Genomic DNA, 15,419 nt, shown 5'->3' with positions numbered 1-15,419 from the left:
TATGCATTATGGATTGACACTTTCTTTTTTCTTTTTCCTTTTTTATCCAGACGAAATTAGAAGGCAATTGTTGGATTGGAGTAAGCGATTTGAAATTATTTCTGGTATTGCTCGAGGAGTCTTATATCTTCATCGAGATTCAAGACTAAAAATCATCCATAGAGATCTAAAAACAAGCAATGTCCTACTCGATGCTGCAATGAATCCAAAAATTTCAGATTTTGGTTTGGCTAGAATGTTTGGAGATGACCAAATTGAAGCAAATACAAATAGAGTTGTTGGCACCTAGTAACTCTCTCTCTCTCTCTCTCTCTCTCACACACACACACACACACACACACACACACACACACACACACACACACACACACACACACACACAAACACACACAATTGCATTCATATCCTTAACACACCCCTTCAAACTCGAAAGTAAGGAATGCCAATTGAGTTTGCACCAAAGAAAAGATATGTGGGCTACACATGCACAAACACATCGACAACAAATGCTAAAAAAAAAAAAAAATCACACAATCATTATTATTTTCTTTCGTTCAATTGCAGTGGATATATGGCACCAGAGTATGCAATGGAAGGATTATATTCTGCCAAATCAGATGTCTTTAGTTATGGTGTGTTAACACTAGAGATAATTAGTGGTAAGAGAAACAATCACTACCATGTTGCAAGTCCATGCCTAAGTTTAATAGGACATGTAAGTAAACTATATTATCATTTTGTTTTGAATTAATGAACTTCATTGTAGAAGTATTAAGTATGAAACTATTAAATTTTCAGGTTTGGGACTTATGGATGGAAGGCAAAGCCTTGGACATAGTTGACTCATCAATGGGTCAAGCATATCCTGCTCATGAAGTTTCAAGATGTATTCAAATTGGTCTTTTATGCGTGCAAGAACAAGCAACAGATCGACCAACCATGGTAGAAATTGTATCCATGTTGGGAAATGAAAAAACTCTTCCCGCACCAAACAAGCCAGCATTTATCAATCGAAGAAATATAAATTCTGGTCAAGACTCATTAAATTTTGCAGGAGCACCTAGTGAAATCAATGATGTAACTATTTCTATGCTTGAAGCTCGTTGAAGTATGCCCTTATTACTTATACTACAATTTCATATTTGAAGAAATATAGTGCATATGGTACTCTATAGAACCCTCTAGTGGCATGCTACCGACAAACTTGTTGGCAAACGTTCAAGTTTTCTGTAGTTTGAAAGAACACTTACTATGTTATAATCTCTTCATTATGGCTCAAGGTGAAAAACTCTAAAATGATCTCATGTGGAGAACACTCTGGAGATAGGGTTTTCTAATTTTTAGGCTCAAGAAGGTTTGTTCTTAGCCAAACTTAATATGGTAACTTTTCTCCTCAGAATTTGATGAACAAGGGTTAGTTTTATACTATAAATCATTAGTGTAAGTCGCCAAGCCTTCAAAGTCAATTATAGTTTCTTGCAATTTCACTTGAGCAAACTATCTAATGAGGGTTTAGCAAACACCTGGACACAACATAATTATGCCAACTTCAAATGGTTACATTTATTCGTTTCAAATCAAAATTTAGTGAAATTTGTGTCAAATTTAAAGTCCAAAATGTATACTTTTTTTTTTCCGGAATCAAGCAAATACTTTCCAATTAAACAAATTTCACTCAAAAATTAGTTTTGAGGTAAAACATACAGATAAAATATATGAATTGAGTTTATTCTCGTCATCTTAGAGTAGCTTTTGACCTACATTTAAACATAACAAAATTAGTATAAACCCAAATCTAAAATGTTTTGGCGCCAAAATTTTCCAACACATCTATCAATCCTAATTTAAGGTTAATGAAGAAGAAGAATCAAAGTCTTAATAAAGACTAAGAAGATGAATCAAAGTCTTTCTGAAGACTTAAATTTTGTCAGTTAAAAAATTGACATTTTCTTAAATGTTAAAAGAAACCTGTGACAATTGTTGGACACATTAAATTTAAGGAATCATTCAACACATTATAGTTTCTAATGTGGCCCTCCATGAGACGAAATTTCTTTCTTTTAATTAACATGAGACTAAATTTCTTAGTCAACCAAAAGTTTCTAGAATGATGAATCATAATCTTCCCTTCCATTATTTGTACACCATGAATCTCCATATGCCACTTGTGTTTCACAGTTCCTTCCTTTATCTTTTGTGATCAGTTTGAATTGAGGGAAGTATAGCAAAGTAGAGTTAGTCGAAAATTGCACTAATTAGCATCAACGGTCAAATTTAATGTAATTATCTTGTATGATTTGCATACCTAAATTACACACAACTTACATCTTGTAAGACTTGCACAACTTGGTCACAATCACACATTCACATAGATTCTAAATTTACACAAAGAACCATTTACCCACTCACCCACAAGCACTGCATACATGATTCACAAATACACACATAGACACACAGCGTTTCCTATACACACAAAATGAACAGCCCAAACAGCAATTTTATCCGACCCAGTCAATTATTGTATGATCCAGTCTACACACCTGTCTTATGCCCATGGCACCCCCAATAGCCAAGCTCAAGCCCTTATTTGGTCCATCAGCCCTTTCAACCCAATATGAAATATAACCTAAACTTGCCAGTCAACCCAAAAGTCCATTAAAACCAGCAAAACCGATTTACGTATTAAAATCCAAAATCGCTCAAGTCATAATAAAAATTTCTTTAAAAAAAACCCCGACCGAAAATTAAAAAAATAAAACCCAATAAACATCGCCCATAATGTTTCTCTCAACTAACATTAGAAAAATCTTAAAACATGCTAGGCCCACAAAGATTTTTTTTTTTTTTTTTTGGGAGGGAAAGGCCCATAAAAAACTTAACACATTTAAATCTCAAAATCCAAAACCCCACACTAAAACCAAACTCTAATACAATTCTATTAATAAACCCACATCTAAAATGTTTTGGCACCAAAAAGTTGCCAACCTTTTAATAATGGATGTTGGGATAAGGATGATTATTTTAGAGGGAGACTTGAAACAGACCCTTATGGCTGAGGTTTTCTTTTTCTTTTCTTTTTTTTCTGAAAGGGATATGAGGTTTTCATTATTAAGATTTAGGAAGGAAGAAATGTAGTTGCCCATAAATTGGCTAGTCATTCTCAATTTGTATCAGGACCTGGTTTTGTGGAATGAAGAGGTGCTTTCTTTCATCCAAAATCAAGCGTCTCTTGATGTAGCTGGTTGATGTTTTTTAATGACAGTTGATGGACTTTCTTTCAAAAATGATTATCAACTGATCCATCAATCCAAATATAAGTAAAACAAAAACAAGAAAAATAAATAAATAAATATAGGCCTGAATTCTAAAGACTTCAACTTTAATATTATTATTAGTATATTTTATGGGAATTTAGAAAGATTTTTTGAAAACACCTAATTCATAAAGAGTAATGCTACAAGTACAAACTATTTTACAATATTTTTATAAAATGTTAATGTGACCAACTTCTTATTGGTTTTAATCTAGACCCATCATTAATATAATTTTTTCATTTATCAATAATCACTCACGACATCAGTAGCTTGTAAATTTTTTATAAAATAGTTTGTATCTTTAGCATTATTCATAAACAAATACAACATCTGTTACCAACTCAGCAGTACAAGACCTGGGAAAACCAGCCAATTTATTACAAGCAACTCTATTCATATCTTTGACTACATACATACATAGTAGGTTTTTCTTTTTCTTTTTGAGAAGATACTTTACATAGTAGTTGGACACATTAGTAGTTGGACACATAAATAGAAGCACTGATTCGACCAAAATTATAATTCATGGTTTGGCCCAACGAGAACAAATTTCTAATTCAACAAAAAATTCACAATGAATGATGAAATCAAAATGTAAGTTGTGTGTAATTGTGGGGTTTGAATTGCTAACCCTGCAATTCAAACCCTTCCTCCTAAACCTTAATAAGTTATAAAATCTTGGCATATAAGCAATCTGCATCTAAGAGAGTGTGTACTAAACGTTTTAATAAATGAAAACCCTATCTTGTCATGTCACATGCCCCTCAACCTTTCCACAAATAATATTAATAAATAAATGAAAATGCATGACCATACTTTGTACAACCAACAGCATCATCCCCCCCCCCCCCCCCCCCCCAAATGTCTCATTAATCTTCAGTCATGCTATTTGATTTTGGATCAAAATCCTATTAGCGAAGATTATGGAGTCCAAATAAGCTTAACTTTACCCCCAAAAAAAAAAAAGTCATCTTAAGGTTCACACAAAAGGAGGCGCTTTATTGTAGTCATGACCAAAACTTCCATTTTCTCCATGGTGACAACACAGCCATGGCCTAAGGTCCATGTACCAATCCTATCTCTAATTCCATCCCTATCCCAAAATTATCTTACAATTTTTGTGCGTGAATTAAAAATTCAAGTCTTCATATCAATAAAAATGCGTATTGCTCATAGGTGATTAAAAGTGCAGCCACATGACACTGATAGAGCTCTATGGCAGCAAGGCTCTTAACAACTGGTATAGACGTATAGTTGTGGTTATGGCATCCCAAATGTCACTGATTATTTAATCTTTCTCAATTTTTAATTTTGTGTAGTTCAGTAGTACAGTTTGCTCTATTTTATTAGATTTCTATGTTGGAAGCAGAAGCATTAGTAGCAGTGGGCCTCTTTCTCTTAAATCTTTGCTTTGGATCCTCTTCACAAGAATGTGACACCAGCCGAAACCGACACATTGCTCCGATTCACTGAAAAAGAAAGCACTAGAAATTTAAAAGGCCTACTTGGTTTGAAATTGAATTGAAATGGAAGCCTAGTTTTTATTTGTAGAAATTAAGAGGAGGCAATTCTTGCTTTAAATATATGACATTGTCTAGCTATAACGTGACCCTAAACTAAGATAAGAAAAACTGAAGCCTAAGGCTCAAGAGAGAGTGGGAGACAAAAGAAGGTATCAAGGTCAAAGTTTGGTCACCTAAGGGTGTTTTGGTTATTTTGACTTATGATCTATAAAATTAAGTAATCAAAGATTTTTTTTTTTTTTTTTTTTAAGAGAATTTCAATCTATGGCATTCACTCCTGATTATAGCTCTTTATCATCAGATCAAGACACCAATCAGTTTTTGGTGTAGGCAGAGATTGAATCACAAATCTCTTATTGATCCATCCGAGACTTTATCAGTTGAGCTAATTAAAACCCATAATAATTAGAGATTCAATTGGGGACAAATTAAGTTATCTTGACATTCTCATGATCCCAATGTGAAAACATGATTTTTTTTTTTTTTTTTTTTTCGAAAACAAATTGGAATTTTTACAAATGAAATAATGGCTGCCAAGATTTTGTATTGACAAAATCTTAAAAGTCGTTTTTTTTTTTTTTAAATGTACATTTTAAAATTGTTATTTTTTAAAGGGATAATAACACTCTCCTCATTTGAGATTTGGAGGAATGACACTTCACTTTAAACCTGAAAGAAAAACTACTCTCTTCCCTTGTGGTACGAAAAAATTAACACTTTTCCCCTTCTGTTTATATTAATAACAAGATATTTTAAATTTGGGTAAACTATGTATTTAGTCCTTATCCTTTACACTATATTTCAATTTGATCCCCAATCTTTCAATTGTGTCAATTTAGTTCTTAACCTTCTAGTGTAGTGTCAATTTAGTCTTTGCTGTTATCTTTTGGATAGAAATTGATGACGTTGCAAATGACCAAAATAAAAAATTAATTTATTGCCACATCAACAAAAACTAGTTTTTTATTTTGGCTATTAGCCATGTTAACAATTTTCATCCAAACAATAATGATAGGGATTGAATTGACACAACATTGAAAGGTTAGGAACCAAATTCACACAATTGAAATGTTATAGACCAAATTGAAATATGATATAAAGGATATGAACCAAATACATAGTTTATCCTTTAAATTTCTTTAAGAATCTCTTTACAAAAGTTTAATAATGATTAGTAAAAACATAACTGATAATTTTTTTTTTTTTTTTTTTAAATACAAAATTCATTAAGCACCAAGACACTTGCAACAACAATTAGCAAATCTCTCCATAATCCGTTGTAAAAGAAGAAGTAAAAGTCATACTTAATATTTCAAAATACATTTTAATTAAAATTTCAAACAACTTTTTTAAATTTTGAAATGGATGATGATTTTGGAAACTATTCCTTGAAGCAAAGGGCTTATTAGTATACAATATTTTTAACATTAATTTAACAAAGTTTGGTCAAAATGTCAATGGGGATAATGTTTTTTCTCTTCAACTTTGGGACGGATTGTCATTTCTCCAAACCTCAAAGGAGGATACTGTAAATACCTCTTTTTTAAAAATGAAAATTTTAAAATAGTTAATCCAAACAAATCTATTGCTATATCATTTTGTAAAGTTTGTGTTTGCAGTACCTTTAGCTTTTCCAATCAAACAAACTATATATGTCAACAATTAGGACAAGAATGTAAATATGCGATAAAAATATTTGCACTCCAAATTTATTGCTGATTTAATTAACAATTATTGGCTCATAGGGTTTTGGGGTATCCTATGGTTAAGGATTGGGTAAAGAGTAGAATAGTCTAACAAAGACTTGGACACCACTTCTTTATATATGTACTGGTGAATAACATATACAAATGAGAGATCCCTTTTTTTTTTTCATTAAATTCAAGCTGTTAGAAGCAAGGGAGTCAATTTTATGCCGATGGTCATTTTGTTGTGGACAAAGGAACAATATCTTTCTGTACCAATTAATACTAGTGTATCGTTTTAGAGTTACCAATATCCATATATTTACATAAATAATATATGTTTATAAAAATGTAAATAAATAAAACATACACACCTACATAAACATATATTATTCTTTCTCAAAAAAAAAAAAAGAATACATAAATGTATATTATATATGTATGTAGGTTTTATTTATTAAAATGTTTATAAACATATAATTTAAAAAGAAGTCCTAATGTTAGCTAAAATACAATAACCCAATTTATTAGTTTAAATAACATATTTTAATATTTTTTTTTTTAATTTTCAACTATTTTCTTAATATACTAGATGGAATGCTTGAAAAATATCTGGTACATGTCAGTACAATCAAATATTTTATCTAGGACATTCTAGGGGAGTATCAAAACCAGCTTAAAATGTTAGGTGTGTGTGAGTTTATGTAGTCACCACTTACTTATTTGTGGAAAAATAAGAATCCTTTATGAATATACCTCTTTATTGAACAATTGAATGAAATATATATCACTGGATCAAAGGAAAATTAAAATTACATGGCTTTAGTCTTATTACATTTAATGTGTTGGGTTTTGTGGAGCCTAGTTATGTTTGATTCGGATGACGACCGACCTAAAATGATGTTGCGTGGTTTTTAACGGGAGATTTTCTGAGACTTAATCCATGGAGTGAAGGCTTAGGCCGGTAGGCCCAAGCCATAGCGCTCATGGACAAGCCTCCTAGGGGTCCATTTTGTAGCCCATTGTGAATCTTGTGCGCAGGATATAGAAACCGTTGTTTTGGTGATTAGGGTTTCTTGATGTAGTTTTTGAGAGAGAGAAAAACGGTACTGCCGCACTTTGTATTTTTTTCCCTGATAATAGTTAAATCCTTACAACTCCGTGGACATAGGCAAATTGCCGAACCACGTAAACACTGTCTTGTGCATGTTATTAATTTTTTTTTGGCATGTGTTTTCTCTATTTTATTTCTCACTAGTTTGGGAATTTCATGTTAATTCCCTTCAACTGGTATCAGAGCTTAGGGTTAGGTTTGAGTGGGAGCAATGGCAGAGGAAGCAGGAAAGGCGTTTGGAATAGAAAAGTTCGATGGCACAAACTTTGGATTTTGGAGGATACAAATTGAGGATTATCTTTATGGGAAGAAGTTGCATCTGCTGTTTCTAGGGGAAAAACCTGCAACTATGAAGGATGAGGAATGTGCTCTTCTTGACAGACAGGTACTGGGAGTCATCAGGTTAACTCTGTCTAGGTTTGTTGCACACAATGTTGTAAAGGAGAAGACCACAACAGATTTGATGAAGGCTTTGTCTGGTATGTATGAAAAGCCGTCAGCAAACAACAAGGTGTATCTGATGAAGAAACTATTAAATTTGAAGATGGCAGAGAATGCATCAGTAGCACAACATCTGAATGAATTTAACACTATCACAAATCAATTGTCATCTATAGAAATTCACTTTGATGATGAGATTTGTGCACTGATCATTTTGGCTTCTTTGCCAAACAGTTGGGAGGCAATAAGGATGACAGTAAGCAATTCTACAGCAAAAGAAAAGCTGAAGTACAATGGCATACGGGATTTAATTCTGGCTAAAGAGATTCACAAAAGAGATGCAGGTGAAACCTCAGGATCTGATTCTGCCCTAAACCTTGAGACAAAAGACAAAGGTAATGATAGAAATTCAAATCGGGGCAGATCAAAATCTAGAAATTCTAATTGGAACAGAAGTAAATCTAGATTAGGCCAACAAGTAAAATGCTGGAACTGTGGGAAAACGGGTCACTTTAGGAGGCAATGCAAAAGTCCTAAGAAGAAGAAAGAAGATGATTCTACTAATGCTGCAACAGAAGAGATACAGGATGTATTACTTCTTACAATAGAAGATCCATTTGATAATTAGGTTTTGGACTCAGGAGCTTCGTTTCATACCACTCCACACTAAGAAATCATACAAAACTATGTTGTAGGTGATTTTGGTAAGGTGTATTTGGCTAATGGTACAACCTTGGATGTTGTGGGTATGGGAGACGTCCGAATATTGTTGCCCAATGGGTTTGTTTGGTTACTGGAGAAGGTTTGACATATTTCTAACCTGAGGAGGAATTTGATTTTTGTTGAAAAACTTGATGATGAAGGGCATGCAATATTGTTTGTTGGTGGTACTTGTAAGGTTATAAAGGGAGCTAGAGTATTAGCCAGTGGAAAGAAGACTGGTACTCTATATATGACCTCAAGTCCAAGAGACACAATTGTAGTTGTTGAAGCAAGTACTGATATAAGCCTATGGCACCGCAGACTTGGTCACATGAGTGAGAAAGGGATGAAGATGCTGTTGTCAAAAGGGAAACTACCAGAATTGAAGTCCATTGATTTTGACATGTGTAAGCTGCATCTTTGGAAAGCAAAAAAAGGTAAGCTTCTTGAAAACTGACAAGACATCGAAGGCTGAAAAATTGGAGTTAGTACACACTAATTTGTGGGGGCCTTCTCCGGTTGCATCCCTTGGAGGTTCAAGGTATTACATCACTTTCATTGATGACTCAAGCAGAAAGGTATGAGTTTATTTTCTAAAAAATAAATCTAATGTATTTGAGACTTTTAAGAATGGAAGGCTATGGTTGAGACAGAAATAGGCCTGAAAGTCAAATGTTTGAGGTCAGACAATGAAGGAGAGTACATAGATGGAGGGTTCAGTAAGTATTGTGCTGCACATGGAATCAAGATAGAGAAGACTATTCCTGGGACACTACAGCAAAATGGTGTGGCTGAGCGCATGAATAGAACTCTCAATGAGCGTGCTAGGAGTATGGGGTTGCATGCTGGATTACCAAAAACTTTCTTAGCTATCGGTTTTTGGATGAACAAAACAGAAAAATCATCAGAAGTAGAAATGTGATATTTAATGAATAAGTTATGTACAAGGACAGGTCAACTGTAGTGCCAGATGTTACAAAGATAGATCATAATTGTAAAATTATAATTTACAACTATGTTTTTGTTGGCTTTTATTTCGTGCCAAATTTGATTGTAATTATATTCAATCTTATGTACCCTGTATTATTTGTGGGATTTCATTGTAAGGGTTGTGAGAGAGAGAGAGAGAGAGAGAGTGCTTCTGAGAGAAAACCCTAGCCATAAACATTAAGAGTTAGAGATTGTTATGCCCACAATTCTCTACACAATTACTTGTGGATTTTTCTCAACTCCTACCTCTCCATTTCCATACCATTGAGAGGTTGATAGTCCAAACACTTACTACAACCTTTTAGACTGTCAAGTGAAGTTTTGGTGCTTTTGGGAAGCATTGGAAGAAGCCAAGCTTTGGCAGATGCAATTGGGTGTATTGCGGGATCCGAAGAGCTAGACAAGACACGGTTCTGAGAAGCCTTATTGGAGTAGGAGCTTGGAAGGTTTAGGTGCATTGGGTAGACTAGGCTTGGAGTGTCCTTTGCTATTCATGTATCCCAACTGATTGTTTAGTGGATCGATTACTGCTTGGAAGGCGGCTGAGAGGTTTTACGCCGAGTACTTCGGTTTCCTCTTTGATAACACATCGGCGTGTTATCTTGTGTTTGCATTCTTCTTCCCTACTCTTTTACCTTGCATTTTACTGCTGTGTTATAATGAATATGGGTTAGAGTAGTTTATTTGTTTATCCGCTCTCATTTACTCTTTTTCGCACTTTGTATAAGCTAGAGTAAAATCAATCGAGCCATAATCTTTAATTTGGGGGTCTAAACAGCTCTTGTGTTTTAACACATTTTTTATCTTTCAATTGGTATCAGAACAGGTACACTCACTGTGGTTTTATTACCTAAGTGTGATCCTAGAACCCTTTGTGATGGACTGATCACAATCGCTCAATGCTCCACCATTTTTTTGATGGGAGCAACTATGCATTTTGGAAAGTCTGTATGAGGGCATTCCTGTGTGCTATAGATGAGTCGGTATGGGATTTTGTCAAGAATGGGTATGTCAAACCCACGACACCCAAGTCCCAATAGGACAAGGCAGCTCTTGCTTTGGCTAGTGCAAACAGTAAAACTATTAACGCTATATTCTGTGGTGTGTCTACTGATGAATTTCATAGGGTATCGCATGTGGAGACAGCCAAGGAAGCTTGGATGATTCTTGAGACTACTTATGAGGGTACCAAGATAGTTAAGGACACAAAGCTCCAGATGCTTACCACTAGATTTGAAGAACTCAAGATGGGTGATGATGAGTCTTTTGATTCATTCTATGGGAAGCTCAATGAAATCGTAATTGCTAAGCTCAATCTTAAAGAGAAGATTGAAGATGCTAAGGTGGTGAGAAAGATGTTAAGGTCCTTACCGGAGAGCTTCCGTGTGAAGGTCACAGCTATAGAGGAAAGTAAGGATTTGGATGAGATCAAAATCCAAGAACTCATTGGATCTCTCCAAACATATGAGCTAAGACTGCCTTCTCACAAGACGAGCAAATCTCTTGCTCTCAAAACCATCATCGAGAGAATGGATGACTCCTCCGAAGAAGATGATGTGGAGAAGGAGGTAGCATTCCTTGCAAAGAACTTCCAAAAATTTCTAAAGATGAAAAAAAGTGGAAAGCCATTTAGCAAAGGAAAGTTTTCATCCTCCAAAGGTGATAGGAAGGAGTTCTAGAAGAAAGATGGAAAGGAGTTACAATCCTCTTAAGGAATTGTGTGTTACGAATGCAATGGCCATGGACAGCTCAAGAAGGAATTTCCCAACTATTTGAGAGGGAAGGGTAAAGTGTTTGCCACTACCCTTAGCGATTCTAACAGCTCAAATTCAAACATGGAAGGAGAATGTGACAATGAAGGAAATTATAGGGCCTTTATGGCTATTGCCACCACTGATTCAAAGGATGATTTGAGCAATTTGGTTGATGAACTTGGTAATATTTCTGAGGATGAGGAAACTGAAGAATCAGAAGATGAAGACATGTGCCAAAATGAAGGGGAGAACAACCTTAGAAAAGCATATGATTCTCTGCTGGAAGATTATGGAAAATATGCCAAAGTTGCGAACCTTGCTGTGAAAAAGATGAAAAAGGTTGAAGAAGAACATAAGTGTATACTTGTGCAACTCAAGGAAGCAAAGTGTGAAGTAGAAGAACTCAAGGGAGAGTTGGTTGGAGCTTACTCTAAGATCAAGTTTCTTGAATTTGAAATTATTCAAGCTAATGCCAAGGTTGAGTGCATCTCCACCAAGAAACTTGACAACGTGCTGTCCTCTCAAAAATCTTAAAATGATAAGACCGGTTTAGGCTATACCGGAGAAGTTCTAGCAGTGAACCCAAGAAGGAAGTAAGGTTCATATTAGCCAAGAATGACGAGAAACTCAAAGAAGTGAAGCCTGAGATTGAGAGCCTTGCTGCTATAAAAAGAACCATTGGTGCAAAACCAAAGGAAAAAAGGAAGTCATTACCCAAAAATCAAAGGGGGCCCCAAGTGAAGCATGTGTGTCATCATTGTAGCGTACAAGGGCACACAAGGCCAAAGTGTTTCAAGCTTCATGCGCTCAAGAAGGTTGACTCTATGCGTGGCCAAGAAAGTTCTAAGAGAAGACCAAGGGAAGCACAAACTAAGGGAGATAGTGAAGGACATCTCATTGGAGACGTTATGGAAATGCTAAAGAACATATCACTATGCCTTGCTAGCTTCACTCCGAGGTTTGAAAGTTATGTTGGTCGTACTCCGCCATCTAAGGCTCTCACCCAAAATACTCGTAGAGAATGGGTGAAGAAGGGTATCTATGCATGATCACTCTCTATGCCCATGCATTAATACTTCCGATGTTTAGGATCATAGGTTCATGCATCATTGTAGACATCCCATTTTACAACTTGTATTTAACCAACCGGTAGATCTTCAGATTTGTGATACAAAACAAATCCTGATGCTCTAACGATCATAATGGTATGTCATAGGATTTGATTAGACCACCTAATCAAAAGTTATCATACAAACAATTTTCAATGATCATGGCTCATCTACACGATGGGCCTGATCACGTCCTATTCTAAACACTTAATTTTGATTGGTTCTCACAAGAATTAATTTAAAATTAATCAAGTGTGATTTTTGATTGGATTTCATTTTATTTCATTTTTTTAAAAGAAAAAAAAAATGTTTTTCTTTATGGCATCTTATCTGCTCTTTTGAAAAAAAATTTGGAGATATGATCCCTGAAAAATTATAAAAAAAAAAATAGAAAAATGCTCAGAAAACGTCATTATCTTCAGCAGCAACTTGAATCACATTTTTGGCCTAGAAAACATTGAAATTTGGATTTCTCTATTTCTATAAAAGTTATAGAAAATTGAATTTCCTTTCAAGAAACATCAATTCCGAATCAATTGGAATTTTAAGCAGCATGTTATGGCCAAAATACGAAACAGATGCAGAAGATAACACAAACTCAGCATTATCTTCAATTTTCTCTCAAAATTTCAAATGGGGATCAGCAATAAATCTGTTCAAGCCTATCTAATAGACTTATCCTTTCCCTTTGCTTCAGAAGAAATATTTTTGAAAAATAAATTGGATAAAGAAACAAATACATCCTGTGAAAAAATTCAAAAATGCTCAAAAGACGTTACTAATTTCAGCAGCAATTTGAAACACATTTTTGGCATGGATAATGTTGAAATTTGGCTTTCTCTATTTCTGAAAAAGTTGTAGATAATTGAATTTCCTTTCAAAAAAAATCCCATTTTGAATCAATTGGAATTTTGAGCGGAAAATTAGAGCCAAAATACAAAGCAGGTGCAACATCATTTCAAAATTTGAATGGAGATCAACACCAAATCCGTTCCAGCTCATTTAAACAGGTTATCTCCTCCTTTAGCTTCAGAAGAAAGCTAATAACTTAGCTTTAAAGCTAAGCCATCCCTTCCCCTATAAATAGAGAAGACCTCTTCCATTTTCTGGACCCCGAATTCCCTCTAGAGAGCTAGTGAGAAAGCAAAAAAGAAAAACTGTTAAACAACCGTTGTTCTTACTTTGGTTGTAGTTTAGTACTTCCTTGCTTTCTCCCTAGCCCTTTAAGTGATCACTTCCCCCTTTTAATTTATGCCGGTAAGTAGTTAATTGTGTGTGTGTGTGTGTGTGTGTTTTTTTTTTTTTAATTCTTTATACATGCTAGAATAAATGCTTACAAATCATTATTCACTTCTTTTATGCTATGCTTGGATGAACATGCCTATATGTCTAATTGATTTTCTCTTACATGCTTAGATGAACATTTCTAGCTAATACACAATTTTCTCTTGAATGCTTAGATGAACACTTCTAGGCTAATACACAATTTTCTCTTGAATGCTTAGATAAACACTTCTAGGTTAAAGCACAAATTTCTCTTGAATACTTAGATGAAAATGTCTAGGTAGTTATTTTACTTTTTTTAAAATGCTTGAACAAACATGTCAAAGTATGTTGATTTTGTCTAGATAAACATGTCTAGGGTTTTCCTTTACTTCTCTTCATAATTGCTTGGATGATCAAATATGCTTAAAGGTTTTATTTTTATTTGTTTCTCTTTGCAATTATGTTCATGACAAATAACATGACAATTTTGTTTTTCCTTCACATGCTTAGATGAACATGTCTAGGCTAGGAATTTTTTGTTTATATTGATCTCTTGGATGAACATGCCATTACCTTCATTTTTTTTACATTAAAATTGTTATCTAACAAGTTTCATTTTTTGTTGTTTCTCTTTATGTCAAATTCCCCTAACACATTTGTTTACAATTCTTGCAAATTACATATTTATATGGCATATTCTTTGTATTTGTTTGACATGACATGACATTGGCCACCTTAACCTAGGAGACCAGTTTTACCGGGCGAGATGGATGCTTAATCCCTTCCCATCTCGTAAATTAGCCTCCGAACCAAGATCAAGGGTTCTAGACAATGCTCTTGTATATACAATTTTACTTTTTTTTAGAATGTAACTAGGAAATAAAGCAATGTAATTTACTTTTCTTAGATTGTATCTAGGACAAAAAGCATTGTAAATTTTTGTTAAAAAATTTGATGTAAATTGTCATATACATTAATACTATAGAAGTATTTTTCATTAAAGGTTTTCTTATTTTTCCTTTTAAATTAAATAAGTAGCGACTCCATGTAAAACCCTTGATCTAGGGGGTCATACATAATTCTCTTGTGTCATTGCTTCCAGTTTGTAGCATGTTTCTTTTACAAGTTTTGTTCTGTACTTGTTGTTTTGTTGATCTTACTTTACTTGTCCTGTTTTTGAGTGTGTTCAAAAATTCAAAAACCCATAAAAATTGAAAAATCTCCAAAAAGTTTGATCGCTTGTGTTGTGTATATCACATAGGAGTTTGGCCTAGTACCTTCGTACTAATGGCATAGTGCATTTTCGAGCTTAGCTTGTTTTGTATGCATATATATCTTTGTGGGAGAAATCTTGAAAACTACGTGTGATTGTTGTAAATATATCTTCAAGTTTATCATGAATGATTGGTCAATAGTCTTGATGGTCTTGATACTTGCATAGACTTGTGCTAATATCTCTTCCCACCTTTATTTTATGTTTTTGCTTAAAGAGCTCAACTAATATAAATCTCAAAATGAAAA

At 34.1% G+C, this 15,419-nt stretch overlaps 1 protein-coding gene across 3 annotated transcripts in view; it reads left to right on the top strand.

The window, feature by feature from the left end:
* Positions 1-15,419, top strand: part of LOC126727322 (G-type lectin S-receptor-like serine/threonine-protein kinase At1g11410) — a 127,939-nt gene that overhangs the window by 47,385 nt on the left and 65,135 nt on the right. For 2 of the 3 annotated variants that reach the window (XM_050432924.1, XM_050432926.1), the window contains 3 exons: positions 51-288; positions 565-715; positions 799-1,263. The exons of the other annotated variant lie outside the window; for it this stretch is intronic. In XM_050432924.1, coding sequence (XP_050288881.1) covers positions 51-288; positions 565-715; positions 799-1,107 — 698 coding nt within the window. In that variant the 3' untranslated portion in view covers positions 1,108-1,263. Of the gene's footprint in view, positions 1-50; positions 289-564; positions 716-798; positions 1,264-15,419 lie in introns of those variants that run through there. 3 annotated transcript variants of the gene reach the window in all.

Source organism: Quercus robur, chromosome 5, assembly GCF_932294415.1.
Source record: "Quercus robur chromosome 5, dhQueRobu3.1, whole genome shotgun sequence".
Classification (NCBI taxonomy): Eukaryota; Viridiplantae; Streptophyta; class Magnoliopsida; order Fagales; family Fagaceae; genus Quercus; species Quercus robur.
Note: the sequence above shows the minus strand (reverse complement) of the source record. Positions and strands in the feature narration are given on the sequence as shown.